This window comes from Anomalospiza imberbis, chromosome 1, assembly GCF_031753505.1.
Source record: "Anomalospiza imberbis isolate Cuckoo-Finch-1a 21T00152 chromosome 1, ASM3175350v1, whole genome shotgun sequence".
Lineage (NCBI taxonomy): Eukaryota > Metazoa > Chordata > Aves > Passeriformes > Viduidae > Anomalospiza > Anomalospiza imberbis.
In genome coordinates, this window is record NC_089681.1 from 83,283,678 (window position 1) to 83,303,301 (window position 19,624).

Here is a 19,624-nt window from a genome sequence, read left to right on the forward strand (position 1 = left end):
CACCTTGCAGCATGCTGTGTGAAACCATGTTACAGTCCACTATTTTCATTCTACCCTTTGCTGGCCTCTGGGCCTTGGGCAAGAAATTGCCCAGGCGGACGTGGGAAAACACGTGTGGGAGTCTGTGTGCAGGAACTCTTACGTGCTGGAAGGTGTTGGTCACAACAGAGAGAGGGAGCATAGCTGAGGGCTTGCTCAGATTGACAGGGTGCTCCACCTCACCTTTCAACAGGGCATTACTATCCAGTGATGGATGATGCCCCGATGGAAAACAGCAAGCTGTGGCTGGCTTTGGCAGGCGGTTGCAAGCGGCACGGCTATGTGCCTGCTCACCTCAGCACTTGCCCACCTGCACAGTCACTGCCTGCTCCTTGCCCCCAGCATTTGGTTGAGAAGGGGCATGTCTTAATGGCTTGTGGTAGTAAAAGTGGTTTGTGGGGAAGTTCTGAACCGTGAAAAATGCAACTTAGGGGCAAATTGGCCCCACTGGAAAAGACAGAATTTGCACCTACATTGACATTTCTTGAGGCAAATCAGTTAAGCAGATGCCAGGGAAGCTCTGAGGGCATACATGGCAGAGCAAGCAAAATAAATCAGTGGAGGAATGATGTCAATATAGAAGGAAGGGAGAAAACACAGAAATTGGAAGAAGGAAAATTTTGCAAGATACTCAAAATACTTAGGTTGTCACTGAAAAGATGCATGGACTAGAAAAGCATCAGAAGATACATGACAATGTTTATAAATAAATAAATTAAAAAATAGAGAAAGAACTGATAAAGAAGACTAAGGAGCACTACAGAAACATACAGGAAGAAAAAACAGAAACAGAAAGTGAATGGCAAATGGAAGCAAAAAAAGGAAGGAAAAGAACTGAGGTAATGAGAATGGTAATTTTATCTTTGGATCTTCCACTGCTTATGGATTCCTGTTTTCAGGTGGGTATTGGAGCACTGGAGCTTGGCCAGCTGGGCTGAGACCTTGGCAGAGGAGTGGGGAACAGCAAAGCTGGACACTGCTGTGCCTAAAGAAGAGGATGGTCCAGCTTCTGCCCTGGGAAGAAAGCATGGGTAGGGCAAGATGGTGCTGAGGGCCTTCTTCCTCTTACCATGTTTGATCCCATAAGTATCCTATTAATCCAAAGCCAGTTTTATGCTTTGTAGGAAGAAAGAAGAGGTGAGAGAGAAAAGACATAAAATTTTTGGTGTTGCAAAGCCACATACAACCCTAGTTTAGCTCTGATCTCTGAGTCCAGCTGCCATAATCCAGTGTTGCAGCTGCGTTCAGTGGTACTAACTAGAGTTCAAACACTGTGCTAGTGCAGCTCCGTGCTTCCCATCTCTTTACTTCCTTCTCACTTTATGCTGGAGACTTAACCTCAGTGATCAACCACTCCTGGCCTTCTTTTATTGTTATCTCTAGTGATTTAAGATTTAAAAGAATACCCCCTGGCTGGGGATTCCTGTTACAGTTCAAGGAAATATTTCTTCCCTTCTCTAATTAAGCTCCTTCCACGCACATAAAGCCAGCTCCTTACCTGAGAGGGAGAGATGGCTGTAGGCAACATAAAGCTCATGCTTTCATTTCCCATTCATTTGCTCTGTCTCTAAAAGCAAGCTCAGCTCCAAACAATCTTGGCATGAACCCTGCACACACCTTTGTCCAGGCCAGACCCCATCAAAATTTGAAAGGGACTAAGCACAGCAGTGCAGTCATGGGTCTTCTTAGGGTTAATGACCAGTTTTCCAGCTGAGAGTGGCTTGGCATTGCAATCAGGAGATGTTGCCAGCAGATATTGCCTGCCAGACTTGTTGGGCAGCTTGAGAGAAATGCTAATAGCATATTGCTAGATACAGGTTTCCCATTCTTCTGTGGGGAAACTTCATGGTAATGGCATTTGCATTAAACAGCAAGATGCTGCTATCAGCAATTATTGGTTAGAGGCTGAACTTTCCCACAAGAGAGTGGGAGATTTTTTTTAAACACAGCATTCACAGGAACGTGCTCCAGAACTCAGCTGTTGTCTTCTTCATTTAACCTCTTCAGGCAAGAAGGTAAAAATTCTATGTTGTTTTGTTGTTTTCTTTTTTTTTTGTTTTTCCAAAATAACTGTGATTTTTTTCCCTTTTTTCTATTTTTTTTCTGATCCAAAGTACTCTACAGGCTGGTAAAGTAAACGTCATTTTTACATATTGGGCAGAAAGAGAGATAACTTTCCAGGCTGCAGGCAGCAAAACACACTGCTAAAATTCAGGTGGCTCAAGAGCTCACACAAAGGGAGCTGGTCTTCAGTGGGACATGAATAAGGATTTTAGGGACACATCTAAAGATTCTTGCCTAAATTTCACAGGCTTCTGCATCTGAAATTGTCCCAAAACCTCTCTGTCCACCCAGTAAAGTCTAATTGCCACAAGACTGATGAGTTCAGTGGATTGTATGAGAAAGTAGATGCTTTTCTGCCTGTCCCTCCAGAAGGGCTGAAGTACAGGCACTTTCAGAGCACCTCTGCTCACTCTGGTAGAAACAGGCTTCATATAAAGGGATGGTGCTGGTGACCTGGGCAACCTGACCCACTGCATGAGAAATGCAGGTTAATTTTCTTTCTTTACTCACAATTCCATGGCACAAGAAAAAGCCTTGAAATGTTTTTTACATGAGAGAGAGGGCGGGCAATTCTTTGAGTGGATTCTAAGGCATTTCCCCTTTACACTGATCCCCACTACCAGGGAAGTTGTTTATATTCTTAAACAATGATGTTATAAAAGAGAAAGGGTGGAGTGGCATTCAGATTTTGTTTTGTTAGTGGGAGTGCTAGTCTTTGTTATTAAAATAGGAGCTCCTGGGTTTGGCAATGGAGTTTAGAAGCTTGCAGAGAAGTCTGTATAGCTGCACACAGGCACAGCAAATTACTTGCCACCACACAGCTTGTAACAGGCCAATGCACATCCATGCCTGTATATGCAGAAATAACTGGCCTAGAAGGAGGTGTAAAAGACACCAGAGGGGCTGATGCAAACTAACAAAAGCAGTCAGGAAAAAACTTTCTGGCATAAAATTAGCATCCTGAGCAGCTAGGTTATTTGGAAAATGAACTTGGCACCATTTCACTTGAAAAGCTGCTTTGTACAGAAATGTATTTGTTTTTAATTTAAAGCATGTGTTGTGCTACTTAGGGATGATCAGAATTGCTGTGTTGTAGGAAATGTAATTTTTTTTTATGTGCTGTTTGTCCCTTTCACTCCAAATCAGCACAGAAACTTGTATTCTTGTATGAATGGTCATGAAAAATAAGAAAGTCACTTCTACCAATTTTCATGTGAGGGGACAGCACTACCTGTCACGTTTTCTTTTTGTAGAATAGACCATGTAATTTCTGCCAATTCTATTTCCCTCTGTGTTTGAGAAATGAATGTATATTAAAGCACTTTAATGGGACGCAGATTGAATAAGTAAAACATGCATTGGGAATTATTGTGTGCATCAGCAAAACAGGTTCCTTCTTACTTGTATGAAATACAGAATCACCTTAACAGCAAGGCTACAGGTCTCTTACCTTCTCCACCCTATTTACTGCCTCCTCCTGTTGACTGAATAATATAATCTAATACAACCATTAATTATGACAGCTTTCAGCACAGGTTTCTTTATTATTTGATAGTTTTTTGTTTTTATTTCATCTAACCTTAGCCAAAAACAAACTATAAAGAGAGAACAGATCATGAATAGCTGTAAAAGAGGAGTGTTCATCATTTCACACAGCTATGGAGGAAGTTTGTAATTTTTATGAGGTCTGTGGTATGCAGTGGTTTCTTCTGAAGGAAGCTATTTTCCTGGGTAGCTTCTTGCTCACATACTGCAGTGCCAGTAATTTCATTTGCCAGACTATGTTAAAAGCTGCTGAACCATCATGCAAAGGATCTCCTGTCATCAGGGGTTCTGCACTACTAATAATGCTTAGCACAGGTGCTTTGGCTAGTGCGGATCAGCAGCTAGGAACTTCCTGGAACACTTCTTTTGATCCTATATCATCCCTCCTAACCACTCTAAGATTATTTAAAAGTGACATTACCATTTGCTGTCCACCATGTAGATGCTCTCCAAATGCTGTGGTCCTTGCAGTAGCTCCAAAAGTCTGATTGAATTATTGCACAGATTACATAGAAGGCTTTGTGGTGAGGAATCATTCATGCACTTGTTCTCACCCCATTTTAGATTAAGGAAGTTCACTAAATCCTTTCATTGTGCAGTAAGAAAGTTCCTTCACTAGCCTATACCTGCCCTCCCTTCCTCTGGATTTCTAGGGCAGCTCTCTAAGTAGTTCCCACTCACAAAACCATGGAGCTGGCTGTAGTGTTTGCACCTGGATGACTCCCTGGTGACAGCCAGCTGCTTTTGCTGAAGGAGTGGCCACATCAGTGTGCCAGACACATTAAAACCTGTTCCCAGATCCTGGGCTCTCCCTCCCTTCTTGGCAGTCAGCCCTTTCCCTGCAGGGTGGGGTGGAGCTGCCTTCTTCCCACTGAGTAAGATTATTAACTCTTTTTTTTTTCTCCTTGACTCGGTCTGAAGGTGGGACACACCTACAAAGTGCCTCATGCCCTACATTCACGGTGTCTGATTTCACAGCTCCATTTCAGATCTTTCAAGAGATGTGGAAGTATAGCACTACAAGCTTCAGCACTGAAGATGCACTGTTTTGTTTTCAGAAGGTTATGGATAGTAGGATATGAAGGTGGAAAAAAAGAGAAATTGTTTAGTGCAATGTCTTGTTGTAAGATTACTGCATTATTAAAAGGAAAATTAAAACCATATTACATAAAAATACACGAATATCAGAGCTAAAAGAGCTGTATTCAGAATAAATGAGATAAAACTTATCTTTAATTTGTCTGTGCAAAGAACCCTTTGGTATTTCTCATCTGCTTTGTCCATTTGCATCAGGTCTTTATGTGAAGTATTTCTGGACTCCAGAGCAAAACAAAGGTCTCAGTATGAAACATCTACGAACTTTTCTTTCAGCATCACAGGTTCTTTCCACAGAGGAAACACTCACAACAAGGATGAAGATGATGTTTCCACTCACAAACAGGATGAAGCATTGATTGTTGCTGCTGTTAGTCAAATGGAAAGAAATGTCTGCATTTGCCACATGTTGTACCTTCATAAAACTTTATTTTTTCATCTCTTCCAAGCCTCTGCAGCAATTTGTTTTAGGCTTAGTCTGTTTTCCCATGGGCTGAGTTCATTCCCATTGTCTGGAACTTGCTGCAGGTGAAGGTGGTTTCACAGACAAATGTTGTATCTTGGCTGAGCCATATCAACTCCTAATGCCCTAGTAACTTCTGGCACCTGAGTCCCAGCTTTCCATGCAAAGTCATGCCTGGCTCATGGCTGAGCTGGAGGTAGTGTGCATGCTGCATTTTGAGCAGCTCTTTGCATAGAGAGAACTCTGTGAAGGGAGGGAGCTGTGGCTGTGGTAGAAGAATTGGGGCCTCAGTGAGAGGCTGACAGGAGAATTTTGGCTGGAATGGGTTGTAGGTCCCCAGCACCAGGGAACCCCTTCCCCAGAGAGCTCAAGAAAAGTCTCAAAGGGACACCAACAGACCAGGACACACTGTACAAGTGCCCTGCTGATAAAAGACCCTGAAGTTCAGCTTTGCACCAGCCTCTTCCCACCTTTAACCTCTAGTGACACAGACTGGAGCTCCTCATGTAACCTCGCCTTGCAGGCTGCAGCTTCAGGGCAGACAGGGCTGAGGAAGAGTGCCTGCTGTGCTGTGGCCATCTGTGGGCACTGGGGAGAACCACTTAGCTGTGCACTCACTCCTTTTTCCGAAAGAGAGGAACTCTGGCAGCTTTCTCTGGACCTGACCCATGCTGGTCCCAGTGCAGGCTGAAAGGTAGATACAGCAAGATCTGTGACAAATGAGACATGAAGGACTTGTCTCCATACTGTGGCTGTGTATTTTGCCCTAAATAAATAATCTTTCTGGAACACAGACCAGTGCTATTTGACCAAAATGTTTGTTTGATACTGTTTTTTTTTTTTTTTTTGGGTGGGTTTTTTTTTATATAATGATTCCAGAAAATTAAAATTTGTGTGATCCCACTGGTATCTACACAACAACTTTACAATTCTCCTAAGATTCAGGAAAGGAGTTTCTAATCACCCGTTTTTTAGATGGCCTCCTCCTTGCAAGGATGGAGCTGAACTTGGTCCTAACTTGTTCTTAGTGGAGTGGATTGAATGAAAAAGACCCATGGGAGAAGTATCAGACTGTAATGTTTCCAGTACAAAAGTAGAGAGTGACACATATTCTGTCATATGACTGAGCAGGAACTTAGAGACTTCAGGGCTCTTGGGCTATTACTTTGTTTGGAATTTTTAATTGTGCATCCTGTCTCAATCTCAGACTCCTGGAAAACTTATTAGAAGTTAAAAGTGTATTTCAAACTGTTAGTGTTTCCATATGTAGGCAGACAGTCTCCATAGCTGTTAATTAGTGTTTTTCATGTATGAAGACATTTGATTAATACTGATGCTATTTTTAGAAACCTGTTGTTTGAAACCCCCTTGCCACAGTTCTGATTGCCACAGACGGTTATATGCAGGCTTTCTGTCACCAAGTCTCTATCACTAACGTATGTTGTTAGGAGAAAAGAGTTGATGCAGGTGTATGCATCAAACCAGTGTGGAAAAGGAAAATGTTAATCCATACCCATCTAGTTTCAATACCATAAGTTGAAGGAAGACACAGCATGGGATAAGGCAGAAAAAGGGTCCTTTCTGAGGAATGTACATATGTTGTGAGCATGGGTCCCTTTTACAGACCCTCTGTGCCTTTGCTCCTGCTGTGCATCATAGACTGATCTGTGCAAGGCTGATTAAAACTTTCAGGATTTAGAAAATGTCTATTATATTCAACAACCAGCTATGGGAAAATCTCAGGGCAGACAGATGCTTCACAGTGTGGTCTAGCTAGGCCAGCTGCACTTAAGTTTTTAATTCTTTTGTGCTCCCACTTGGCAGCCGCTTCATGATGGACTCCATTTCTAGACCAGTTACTGAGTTTTGCCTTGATCTCTACAAAAAGCTCAACAGAAGTGCAGAGGACACAAATATTGTCTTCTCTCCTATGAGCATCTCTGTTGCCCTGGCCCTGATCCATCTTGGTGCAAAAAACAACACTGCTGCTCAGATAGAAAAAGTGAGTATGAATGAACCATGGTGAGGTGCTGTCACATCACTTGCTGTTCCCTCAAAGGAAATGTTTGGCATCCCAGCACGGCACACGTGTGGGAAACCTGCACAAGGGCAGGCACAGGTGCTGCCTTCACAGCTATGCTGGGAGCACTACGATCCCTGCCATCTGCTGGTGTGAGTCTCATCATACCCCCTGCAAGAGCACAGAGCAAGGGCTGACTGAGGGGAGGCGATACAGCACAGTGGGGTGCTCTGGCTTTCCCCAAGCCTGTGGTAGAATATCAGGCTTTATTTCAGAATTATGGGCAGGGGTTTCCTCTTGTGGTTGCTAGGAGAATACTGAGAGAGTCTGGGTGGACAGTGGGGAGAACTGCAGACACCTGAAGGGGTTACACCTGGGTGGCTGAAAGCATTAGCTCACTTGTCCCTTATGACATTCAAGAGTCAAAATATCTCACCCCACAGAGCCCAGGTGGGCAAGGAGGAAGTGAAGGAGGCCACCCCTCCAGTCACTGTGTCTTTACCTCCTGCAGTGCAAGTTCTGCTTTCTACAATCTTTCTTCTCTTTTCTTTTTTTCTTTCTTCTCTCTACCATGAGTGGTAGAAGAACACTAATCCTAAGGCAGAGCTTCTCACTGGGGTGTGGTGTGTTGACCTTTGCTGTGGCTGCCAGGTGTCCACCCAGACACTCTGAGTCTGTTCTCTCTGCACAGAGACCACCCCTACAGCCCCCTGGCTACCATAACCCTGACACATTAATACTTTAGACAGGGACTCCTGCTTATTTTAGGAAAGCAATGGGAATTGCTCAATATCAGTATCCTCTGAAAAACGAGAGTAAGTCTATGTATGATGCAACAAAATTTTAATAGAAAAACTGCTAAAAATTTTCAGTGATGTATATTTGCACAGTAGAAACAAGGACTGGTTTCCATTAAGAGCACTGTGGTTTTGATCTATTTCTTAAGCTAATGCTAATGTCAAGAATGATTGCAAGAAGCCAGTTTTGATGTTTTTAAAGAAAATTAATTTTTGTCTCTTTACTTGGGGCAACTTTTTGTTTTGAAATTTAAGATAACTGTAGCAATGAAAACACAAATCAAATATAAACATTTTGAGGTAGTGAAGAGTAACATTTTGAGGGATTAAGTGCAAGTTCTTCTTGGTTTGTTAACACAGAAAAGTGAGTCTGAACATGAATGTATGAACAAGTTCAAGTCTGTCATTTCAGCTGACGAGTGAAGCTGATAAAACATCTTTCATGGATCTACACTACTTATCCAATAGGGCACAGCAAAGCTTTTAAACAAGGAATGCGGTTTTATCCCAGTTACAATTGACATAACTTCACCTGCAGGTGCTCCATGTCAGGAAAGCTGCAGGAAGAATGAGTCTTGGATCTGATCACGAGAGCGCAGCCCCAGAAATGGAGCCAGAAGGAAGCCTGGAGAGTCAGCCTTCCTTCTCAGAGGTGTGTCCTTGGGTGGGGAGCCCTGCCTTCACTGGGTGGCAGGTTAGTGCGGGTCAAACTCTAGGGTTTGCCACTGGAGGGAGTCAAGATCACATGCTCAGAGTCTGTCTAATCCTCTAGGAACTGGCTGACACAAGGTTTTATTTTATTAAGGGCCAGTAAGTCAATACCACAGCCATCTCATCTGAAGGAGGATCAGGCTACAAAGCTTGGACTAGCTGGATTTAAAAATCAGTACAGCAGGAGTTATCCTTATAATGTTATCTAATCAAGATGCAAATTAGCAACCAAAGCTGTACAGAGGAATCATTTTAATTTTTGTTTTTGTGTTACTCCCAGTGTAACAAGGAGGGAGACCTTAACCATAAAGTGTTCCAGGAGCTGCTTTGGCAACTACAAAACCTTGGTGAAAAATACGTTTTAACCTTGGCCAACAATCTCTTTATACAACAAGGATTTGAGCTCCAGCAGGTAAGTCACCTGCTAACTGCTGTGACCATGACCTCAGGCTTACCTATAACTGTGAGCCTCACTGTTGCCCCTCTTGTGTGTGTTTTGGAGCACGTGATATACTACATGGAGGTATAGCTCTTGAGGCTGGTGGGAAAGAGACAAGACTGTCAACTTTCCATGCTTGTATTAAAAAAAACAAAACATCACCACCACCACCAAAAAACCCGCAAAAAACCCACACAAAAAAAAACAAAAAACAAAAACAACAAAAAACCCCCACAAAAAAAAAAAACCCAAAACAAACAAAAAACAAACACCCAAACACACAAAAAACCAAACAGAAACAAACCACCCTGTGGATATCAAAGGTTATAGAGCAAAAATAAAGCAGGGATCTGTTCATTTTTGGCACATTTTTTATATGTGTGCAGTCAGCTACAGCCAAAAATAGCCTATTCAAGCTGTGTGTAAACTACCTACTTCAGGTCTTGCAAGTGGAACAGCTGAGGCAGCAGTAAGCTTGGAGAAGGTTTATCTCCAGGAATGTTGTACAGGTTCATGCACAGGACTGCTCTGCTGAATTTCTTGCTCCTTTCCTACAGAATGACTGAGTAGTCTTGAGACTACTTGGTATGGCTAACTTGTTGGTCACATCTTTGCTTTTCTGTCAATTATTTCAATACTTAAGCATCAAACAACTCGTCTTGAATTTTTTAATCCGAACCTCAGTTATGCACTTCTCCATGACAAGACTCATTCTTCTGGTTTTCTTTTTACTTATTTACATTTTTAACCTATGCATTAGAATATCTTTTTCAAAGATCCTCTGAATAAACTTCAGATACTTGACATTTCCAAAATGAAATTTTGCCTTACAGATTCAACAGGTCCCTCACCATTTCTAAAATACTATCAAGAGATTGATTTCTTTTAAAAGGCAATAAGTGCTTAATTGATTTGACCAATTAATAATCTTTATTTTGCTTTACAGCAATTTCTAATGTGTAGCAAGGAACTATATGGGGCAATGCTGCAAATAGTAGACTTTCATGGTGCTGTTGAAACTGCCAGAAGAAAAATTAATGCTTGGGTTGAAAGTGAGACACAAGGTAAATCAAAGCAAAACTATAGCCATTCTATCCCTGCCTTCCTACATGGGTTCAACAAATGAAATTCTAGGGTAGGAAAAGCAAAGACCTGTTCACAATTCTGTGTGTTCACTCTTATGCTGTTTAAGGGTAATTTGTCTTCTCATCCGCTCTTGAAATATTACAGTAAGTTACCAGCTAAATTACTTATGAGTTAAATATATGTTTGCTGTAAAATATTTTTTATTCCCACCCTTATGCCTGGCCTGATAATTGCAGTAATAGCTATAAGTCTTGACCAGACAAACTGCCCCTACAAACAGCCATAAATGCAAATTCAGAACACCAGGGGATAATTTGGTGACCCCCATTCTCCCTGGCTGGTAACAGGGCAGAGGAATCTTCCTAAACAAATAGGAAATTTGTTTACCTGTATTGTTTTAGTCCTTTGAATAAACCGAGAACTGTGTTTCTAAGTTTTTCCAAAACTAAGTTCACAGACCAATAATAGAGTCTCAATCTGGAGTCTTAATGACAGCTAACAAATACTTCTGTGTTTCAAAATTCCCTTTAGGTAAAATCAAGGAACTCTTTGCACCTGGTGTGATTGATGGACATGCATTGCTGGTGCTTGTGAATGTAATCTACTTTAAAGCATCCTGGGAATGCAAGTTTGAGGAAGAAAAAACAGTTCAGAGGGATTTTAAACTGAATCAGGTACATCTGCATTCTGTAAACCTTAACACTATTCACCTTAGACACTGTGAGCATTGCAGTAAGCATAACAACGTCCAGGGCTGAGCTGCCCTGTGTGTAAGCTGTGGGTGTGTTGGGAACTTAAGTTGCTCCCCCTGTTGGGTAGAGGTGTTGGTAAGAGCTGTATTGCCTAACTGACTGTGTAATTTTCTTTTCAATAGAACAGAAAGAAACCTGTGCAGATGATGTATCAGAAAGGCAAATTTAAACTGGGCTACATTGAGGAGGTGGGTGCTCAGATCCTTGAACTCCCTTATGCTCAGAAGTCACTGAGCATGATCATCCTGCTGCCCGGGGATGCGGCTGATGGGTCTGTCAGTGGGCTGGAGCAGGTAAGGCAGTACATGTCATGGACGAGGGCTGGAAGCCAGTTGTCTGAATTAACACTGGGTAATGATCTCGAATTTTCAAAGCTTCCCACCTATTTTAATCTCCTTTCCCCCCTCATCTTACAGATTGAAAGCACAATCACCTATGAAAATTTAATGCTGTGGGCCTCCTCAGAGAACATGTTTGAGACAACAGTGGAGGTTTACCTGCCCCGATTCAAGATGGAAGGCACCTTTAACCTCAACGAGGTTTTACAAGAGATGGGGATGACTGACATCTTCACTGAATCAAAAGTTGACCTTTCTGCAATGACATTTGCAAAATCTCTGGTGCTGTCTAACGTTGTCCACAAGGCATATGTGGAAGTCAATGAGGAAGGCACCGTGGCGGCTGCTGGCACAGGTGCTTCCATTGTGAGGAGGTCTCTGCCTCTCACAGAGATGTTCATGGCTAATCACCCTTTCTTATTCTTTATTAGACACAATCCTACCAATAATATAGTTTTCTTTGGCAAACTGTGTTCACCTTAAAATCAGGGCCATTTTCTAACACTGTGAGGAACACCTGGATGAAAAGCAGAAATTGTATTTTTCTCCCAAATGCTTTCTTAATCCTTTGATAGCTAGTTTGTACTTCAAAATAATCACTACAGCCAGTTTTGCTTAGAACCTATGAATCCAATGCTCTGTCACTAGGCTCCTTGAATTGTAAATATTGATCTGAATCCAGAATATGAGTAAATTTTACCTTAAGCTCACTGGATATGAATAACACTTTGTTTCCTTGATGTGCATATGTGCTCATGGTGACAGTAGGGTTGAGGTGGGAAGGGAGCTCTGGAGGTTATCTGGTCCCTCTCCCCTGCATGAGCAGGGCCATCTACAGCTGGTTGCCCAAAACTGAGTCCAGATTCCTTTTGGATGTCTCCAAAGATGGAAACTCCACCACCTGTCTGGACAACTCTCCTGTGTTAAGTTCTCAAATAACTCCAAAGAGAATTTTGTATGCATGGTGTCTGCAGGAACAGATGTATTTCTAAAGGAGCCATGTATTTCTAAAGATGGTTAATTATTTACATAGTATAGAAGTCTGTCTTTTATATGGGGATAAATCAAACTATTTGTCTCAAGGTTTTAAAGAACAGGAAGAAAATGGTCCAAAGCATCCCACTGAAGTCACTGATGTGGAACGCTGTAGCAATGAATTTCCAAGAAATATGTTTTCTTTTTCCCATGTTGCTGAGTGGTGAATTTAGAAATTCTGAGATGCAAATCTAAGAGACAGAGCTCTCTCCATGCTTTGAAGAATGAGGAAAGGTTTTTTCAAGTGCAGTATAAATCGTGGAAATGTTAAACAGTTAAACATGACCTGGGAATGCTTGTGGGAGAAAAATTAAACTTCTTTCCAGATGATAGGGAGACATTACTGATAATTTCCTGGTTTAACATAAGTGACGTCTTCCTCAGAGGGATGAGGTTTAAGAAATTAACATTTGTAATGTGCTTTTAAAATTTATATATAATGGAGAATCAGTGAATAACATGTTTAATGCACAGAATTATATACGGCTTCAGGAAGGAGAAGACACATTAAAAAATGATATGTCTCTCCTAAATAGAATATAGGCTGGCTTTAAACTTGTACATCCAAAAAGCCACCTGAAAGAAAAATTCCCTCGTCCAAAATGTGTAGGCATTTTGTTTTCTCCTTTTGTAAATTTGCTAGCAGCTATCATTTTCCTTTGATTTCTCTGAACTATCTTGGTGTGAGCAATTAGAGGCTTTGCCCATGTTGAAATTCAGGAGCAAGGTAAGATGAGGTGTAAATTCCTGGAGAACATCCAGTGAATGGATTCAAAGCAGACCTTGAGAAAGCTGCTCAAATAGGTCTCCTGAAAAATGCCATTACAATGACTAATTTTTTTTTCTGTTTTTTAAAATTCAAAATAGTACCTAATGTCTGTAATGGAGAAATTCATGTTGCTCAGGAAGTGAAGGGCCTGTATACCATATCCTTGCTGAAATTCAAGCCTGCAGCTCTCAAGAGAATGCACCAAGTGCTCTCAGGCACTAGGCTTTAGCATAGGCTGCAGGGCAAAACTGCCCACCTTTATTTTGAAGTCCTTACATGAAAGAATGCAGCTCAAAGGCACAAGAAGAGAATTCCAGGACTGATAATTTTGCAGTTCAACAACTGCATTATAGATGAGTTCTGGTTTCCAGGGTCTGGTGCCATTCCTGTTTTAGTCCAGTAATAAAGGAAAAAATTATCTGTATGTGGATGTCTATCTTAACTAGAATGCTATGGAAGAATTTTTGTCTGTATTTTTCTGATAGCATGAATTTTTCTTCACTTTCCTAATATCTGCCTAGAAAAGAACATAGTGAATGAAGTAGGTCAGCTGTGAGTTTCCTCTCAGCTCTTCAGAGAGTGCTGCTGTGCAGCTTATGCATCTGAATCCTCAGGCATGAAATTAGATATTCTTAGTTATGGGATGGCGAGTCACAGCTTTTGTGTAAGAGCACTTCCACCTACACATCTCCAAGATTATTTTGCAATCCTCCCTCATTTGAGTGCTACAGTTTGGAAACAGAATCCAGCTTTCCCACACACTTACTGACAGTTTTAAACATGCTGGAAAAGCATCCCCAAAGGACCTCTCTTGCCAATCCTGATGGATGCCTTATTTTCTTGTGCAATGCCTCATGAGGAGGTAGCTTTTGCCACAGCCCTAGTTGCAGCCTGCAACCTCCCAGCACCAGCTGCCGCTCTGCCTCCACTCACACCCCGACAGCTCCTTTTCCAAGAGACCCCCACTGCAGCCCACTCTGCTGCCTCTCACTTCTCTCCCTTGCAATCTGTCAGCATGAAGCTGTCCCAAAAGTGGGCCACCAATGACCAGTCCTGCCTTTTCCACAGCTTTCAGCTTGCCCAGTGAGGAATCATCTTACTAAATTGTAGTGGGATGACCACTGTGGGGAAAGGCTTTCTCAAACTAGAGTTTCATGACAGGAAAAGTCTCCTCAGTCATATTTTCAGATTATATTAATGCAATCATTGCATGTTTTCTAGTGGGGACTTAGCTGCATTTTGCTTGATGGGTTTAGCTGCTGGTCTTCTGTGAGAAATGCAATATTCTGCCCAGAGCAGTGCTGAGCACAGTGCCTGTTGGCCTAAAATATAGGCATTGCTCAGCCCACAGCCACCCTCCAGACACCAGGAGGAAACACTGTGGAAAAACTGACTGCTGCTTGTGATGCAGAGCAGCCTCCAGGCTTGAAGAATGAGTGCTTTGGCAGCATGGAGCTATTTCCTTGCTCATGAATGGTGATGAATATGAAGGATCCTGAAAGACATGCCCAGGGGCTTTGGTGTATCTCTTGTACCCCAGACAGGAACAACTCCACCTTGCTGCCTTATTTGCTTGGTGCAAACCTTCCAGAGGTGCAGACTGACAATGACTCTAGAGCTCAACAAAAGCCTCAGGAGGCCAACATACATTTCAAGCCATAATCATTGATGCCTCAAGCTCCCCACACTGTTCTGCTGAAACATGTGGGCTAGGCCTAGGGTACAGGAAATCAGATCCATAGCTGGAGTACAGCAGCAAATATCCAGAACTGAGAATCTCAGCTACGCTCTCATACCAGTGTTTGACTTTCTGTGGTGTTGTGGGAAAAATCCACATCCAGTATGATGTGCTTCAGTGAACCACAGTGTCTGAAGCTTGGTCAGTGCTTCTAAACCATGCAGCAGTTTTTGCAAAGAACCTAGGATGTTGACTACATGACTGTGTTTACACAGAGTATAGCCTTTAGAAAAAAAAAATGGAGGAGATTAAAGTGACTGTGGAGCTAGCTGGAGCAGATAGGGGAAGAGTTTTCTTTATGGAAGTTAATGAAGAAGGAACTGAGGCAGCTGCTGCTACAGGGGTGACCAAAAGACTGTTTTGCCTCTGCAATTCCTCATGAGTTCAGAGCTGACCACCTGTTCCTCTTGATCAAACATAATCCAAGCAAGAACGTTCTCTACTTTGGCCAATGTTGTTCCCCCTAAGGGTAGAGTAGTTTCTGCTTCTTTCTGCACAAAGAGAGCACAATACTGTGGTAGAAAGGAGTAAGGCATAAATAACATGTTGCGATCAAGTTCCACTGACATTTCCTGATATCTATATTCTTGAACCCAAGAAAAAAACACCACATTGCTTCAGCAAGACAACTGGAAAAATTATAATGGGCCTTTCCTGTTTAGAGCTCTTCTCAAACAAGTGAACAGACTTAATGGAGCTTATTTGATACTTATTTCATTCTTAGCCATGAAAACTCCCATTGCAGTGGGGTTGTCTAAAGAGCTGGATGATGTGCTGAATAAATCAGAAGTCCAGCATGATGTCTTCCCTCCTCAGCCACACAAGAAGGCTGATGGTGGGGACACACTCCAGGAGGTGTTGCAGGCCTCTGTCCCCAGCCACCAGGTCCCAAGCCAGAGACAGCTCAGTGCTGAATCCCCCACTTTACTGCCACATGTCTCCAGTAACCCCATCTCCAGTGCCTAAACACTACCATGAGGGAAGGCTCTTGGCTACCATGAAGGCAGTGAAACCCACAGGTTGCATTCATGTCCTGAGCGAGTCTCCATACAGATGTTGGGCATGGAGATATGTAGAGACTTGTCCCACACTCTTCTCCTCAGATACTCTCTCCAGGCCCTTCCTTTGGTAGTAGTAAAGTGTGGCAGCAATAAAAGCATTCAAAGCATTTACTTGGTATGGCTTTTTGAACCTTGATTTGAAAGTTTCCTTAGGCACTCAATGCTTTTGAACCTCTGCCATGTCTTGTCTCTTGCCTGTTGTATTTCATCCATGAACTACAAGCACAGCAAGGTGTAATTTACCACTACCAAGAACTCGAATGTCTTTCACCTTCATTTCTCTGACCTGCCATTCTGAAAATAATAATGAATGCAAAAGGTAGGGTTTGTGTGGTATCACTATAAAATTTTCTAAGAAAATTCTTCTCTAGTGCTCTGGTGTTTGACATGTGCCTGAAAAACCGTGGTCCATGGAGACCATGAGGTGTTTGGCCTTGGAGGAAGATAGTTCTCAGTCTATAATTTCTCACCCTGCCAGTTCTATGACTCTCTGCCTCATGAGTGGGAAACAATCTTGTTGTACAATACAGATGCGACCGCTGAAAGGAAAGTATTTCTCGATCCAGAATTCCATAATGGATGAAAGCCACTCTAAAGTACCATATTAATTTCAGAATATATTAATGCAATTGTCTTGTGTCTGCACTGGGGTGCACTGAGTGTGACTGGGATGGAGCTGACTGTGTTCATAGCAGCCTGTATGGTGGCCTTTTGGGATTTCTGGCTAAAACAGTGTTGATATATTTTGGCCACTACTAAACTGTACTGCAAAAGCAATTCTGGTCTAATTCTGGTCTTATTCTGCCTACGCAATTTTTTGCAATTATACAAAATGTGTTTATAAGCTATTAAAACATTAGTGAATATGTACTGGTGGAGTTATGATAGATTTACACTCATTTCTGAGAACAGAATTCAGTCCCAGTTCTGTAGCTGAGCAGGAAGAAAAAAGGGCCAACTTGAAGTCTCAATTTAGAAATGAATACACAGAGTTTTGTTTCTCCACGTAGCACAAAAGCAGACAAAGGGAGAATATATTTATGGGTACATCCTGTTTCTGGTTTGCAAATACAGGAGGAAAAAATTAACCACGTCTTAAATATACAGTAAACTTCAGCTCTGTGAATGCAGATGCAGGAGGCTTTCCCAAATCTCAAATGAGAAGGCTTGCTGGCAGGGTCAGAGCTTTGAAGTCACCCCACAGGCATTTGATGGTGTTCCAGATCCTGTTTGCCTCCCATGGCTTACTGGTAATGTTTACTTTGCACAAAAAAAAAAAAAAAAAAATATTTAGGGAAAGGGCCAAACGGCAGCAGGGGATCTCTGTTCCACTGGCACACAGAGAAGTGGGAAGTGTTGTGTCATGATTTCTCACACACCCTCCATGTCCCTTCATCAGCACGTTGTAGTTAGATACCTGCCTTCATCTGGAATAATGTGAGGCTCTTCTGTGTGTGAATTTCACTTGGGTGTCCCAGGCCAAACACCAGAGCTATTGAACATCATGCTCTGTCAAGACATTCTTGTTTGCATCCAGTGGTTACTCGAGAACACAATAGCAAGAACTGCTTTACATGTTCTTCACAAAGTAGTGGTTCTTGGAAGCATAATGCGTTTAAGTCAAGTTTTCTTGAATATCTTATTCTGTGCAGTAAAAGTACCTTGTTTTATGAAGGATGTTGCTAAGTGATGCTGGTCACAGGTTCCCCGTTAGATTATACACAGATGTTTACAACCAGCCAAGTATCTGGGAACCATAAGGTGACGTGTCTGGGTTACAGGCAGGCCAGAAGAGAAAAGGGCTGTCAAATTTTATCCAGGATAACATGAGAGCAAAAACTTAATGGTAAAAATCAGTGGAACTGAGGGAAAGCAGAAATGTGAAGAGATATAGAGAACTTATTTGCAGGACAGTTCAGTAGTCCTTGGTTACCCCAGGCATGTAGGAATTTGAATTGCAGAATGAAGAAATGATATATTGTACAAATTCCATGGCAGTATATAGAAAACATACCATTTACACATCTGTATTATTCTGTGGCCTGAAGAGGAACCTTTTTCCATAGAAACAAAATCTCTTTTCACACCTCAATTGGAGCTGAATCAGTTTACATTGGCTGAAAATTTGACTCTGTGTTTTCAAATTATTCACCTGCCTGTTCCTCACAGTGCTTGGCAGCTTAGGGAGGGTATTTTCAAATCTCATTTTGTTTTCAAAACTAAAGTCACTAAAAAAAATGTCCACAATATTGGCAAACAAGCTCCATTTCTGGACCTATGATACATCTGACTTCACTAGCTGTAAGGATTGGCAAGAATTTCCACACTAACATTTATGCAAATAATATATGGGACTACTGAGCTACAGCATAATTTGACTAGCTATGGAAATCATACCACAAGGATTGTCACAGGAATGAGGAAGAACAATTATTTTTAGCATCCAGACTGATGGCCAAAAGCAATACCTTTCTCCTCAGAATGGTGAAGATTATACAATCTGCTACAGGGCTGAGCAGCCCTGTAGGGTGTTTCAGGTTTCCAAGTCCATAATTTGGTAAAGTAGCTCAGTAGCTAACAATACCCACAGGTTTTGGGTAGTGTGATTAGTGTAATGTTAAGTTCTTGTTATGAGTACAACTACAATAATTACATTTTTTGACCAGGGAGACACTCCCAAATACTACATCTTGTACAAAGGATAAATTGACTAATAAGTGTTTGAACAACTTAGCCAGTAGCACAAATCAAAGTTTAAATAGAACTGAATGCAACTGTTTTAATATACAGTCAGGATAATTTAGGACAAAGTTGAATTAAAACTTCAGGAATAAGGAAGAACAGAAATGTAACAGAGATTTGAAAACACTTTGTCCAGAAGTTTCAAAAACAGGTTTAACAAACACCCATCACTTGTAATCTAGATATTTCATCCCACCTTAGGGCAGCAGATGTACCAGGAATCTCAAAGATCCTTCCAGCCACAGTTCTGTCATTTCTAACCAAAGTTAACAACAACAACTCCATTGCATGAAATGATATTATCTTTTTCACTGTCTAAGCAATATAGGAAAACAGCCCCTTTTTTAAAATGCAAAGGAAATTTCCTACTTTCTACTGCATTCCACAATGATGAATGACAAGAAAAAGTATGCACTGAGGCAGAGCAAAGAGAGGAATACTTATAGACATTCTGTATCACACAGCTTTACAAAATGCTGCACTTGCTATTAAGGTAAAGAAACCTGGCTTATAAAATGACTTAAATTGCCACAAAGAAATGATATTCAGAAATACTATAGATGAGATCACTCACAAAGCCTGAATCAGTATTATAAAATAGGGTCATAATGGAGAAATATTTATCTGTTTGGTCATAGCACCTTACACTATGGAAGTCTGTTAAGAAGACACATGCAGACATCCCTGCCTACAAGTGTAATTTCCTGTTAGTCAAAGCTCGTGAACAAGTGAGAAAGGGCGTGAGCAGAGAAGGTACAACAGGCAGAACTGGCTGTATTGCTAGAGCTATTTTTGGATGCTTATAAGTGAAACAAAGATGAAGACTATTTTATGTCATGTCTAAATTTCGCTGGTGAGTAAATGGGGTTTATTGCAATCGTGGAAAAGCTTCTGGTGCACAAAGAAGTTCAGCTGGAAAAACAACAGTGC

At 41.6% G+C, this 19,624-nt stretch overlaps 1 protein-coding gene across 1 annotated transcript; it reads left to right on the top strand.

Moving 5' to 3' along the window:
- Positions 1 to 1,109: 1,109 nt before the first annotated feature.
- Positions 1,110 to 12,178, top strand: LOC137478314 (serpin B12-like). The gene is made up of 8 exons (XM_068198072.1): positions 1,110 to 2,054; positions 7,031 to 7,208; positions 8,562 to 8,675; positions 9,015 to 9,146; positions 10,120 to 10,237; positions 10,791 to 10,933; positions 11,134 to 11,304; positions 11,428 to 12,178. Exons 2-8 carry the CDS (start codon positions 7,038 to 7,040, stop codon positions 11,830 to 11,832), a joined length of 1,254 nt encoding a protein of 417 aa, XP_068054173.1. The 5' UTR covers positions 1,110 to 2,054; positions 7,031 to 7,037; the 3' UTR covers positions 11,833 to 12,178.
- The last annotated feature ends 7,446 nt before the right edge of the window (positions 12,179 to 19,624 follow it).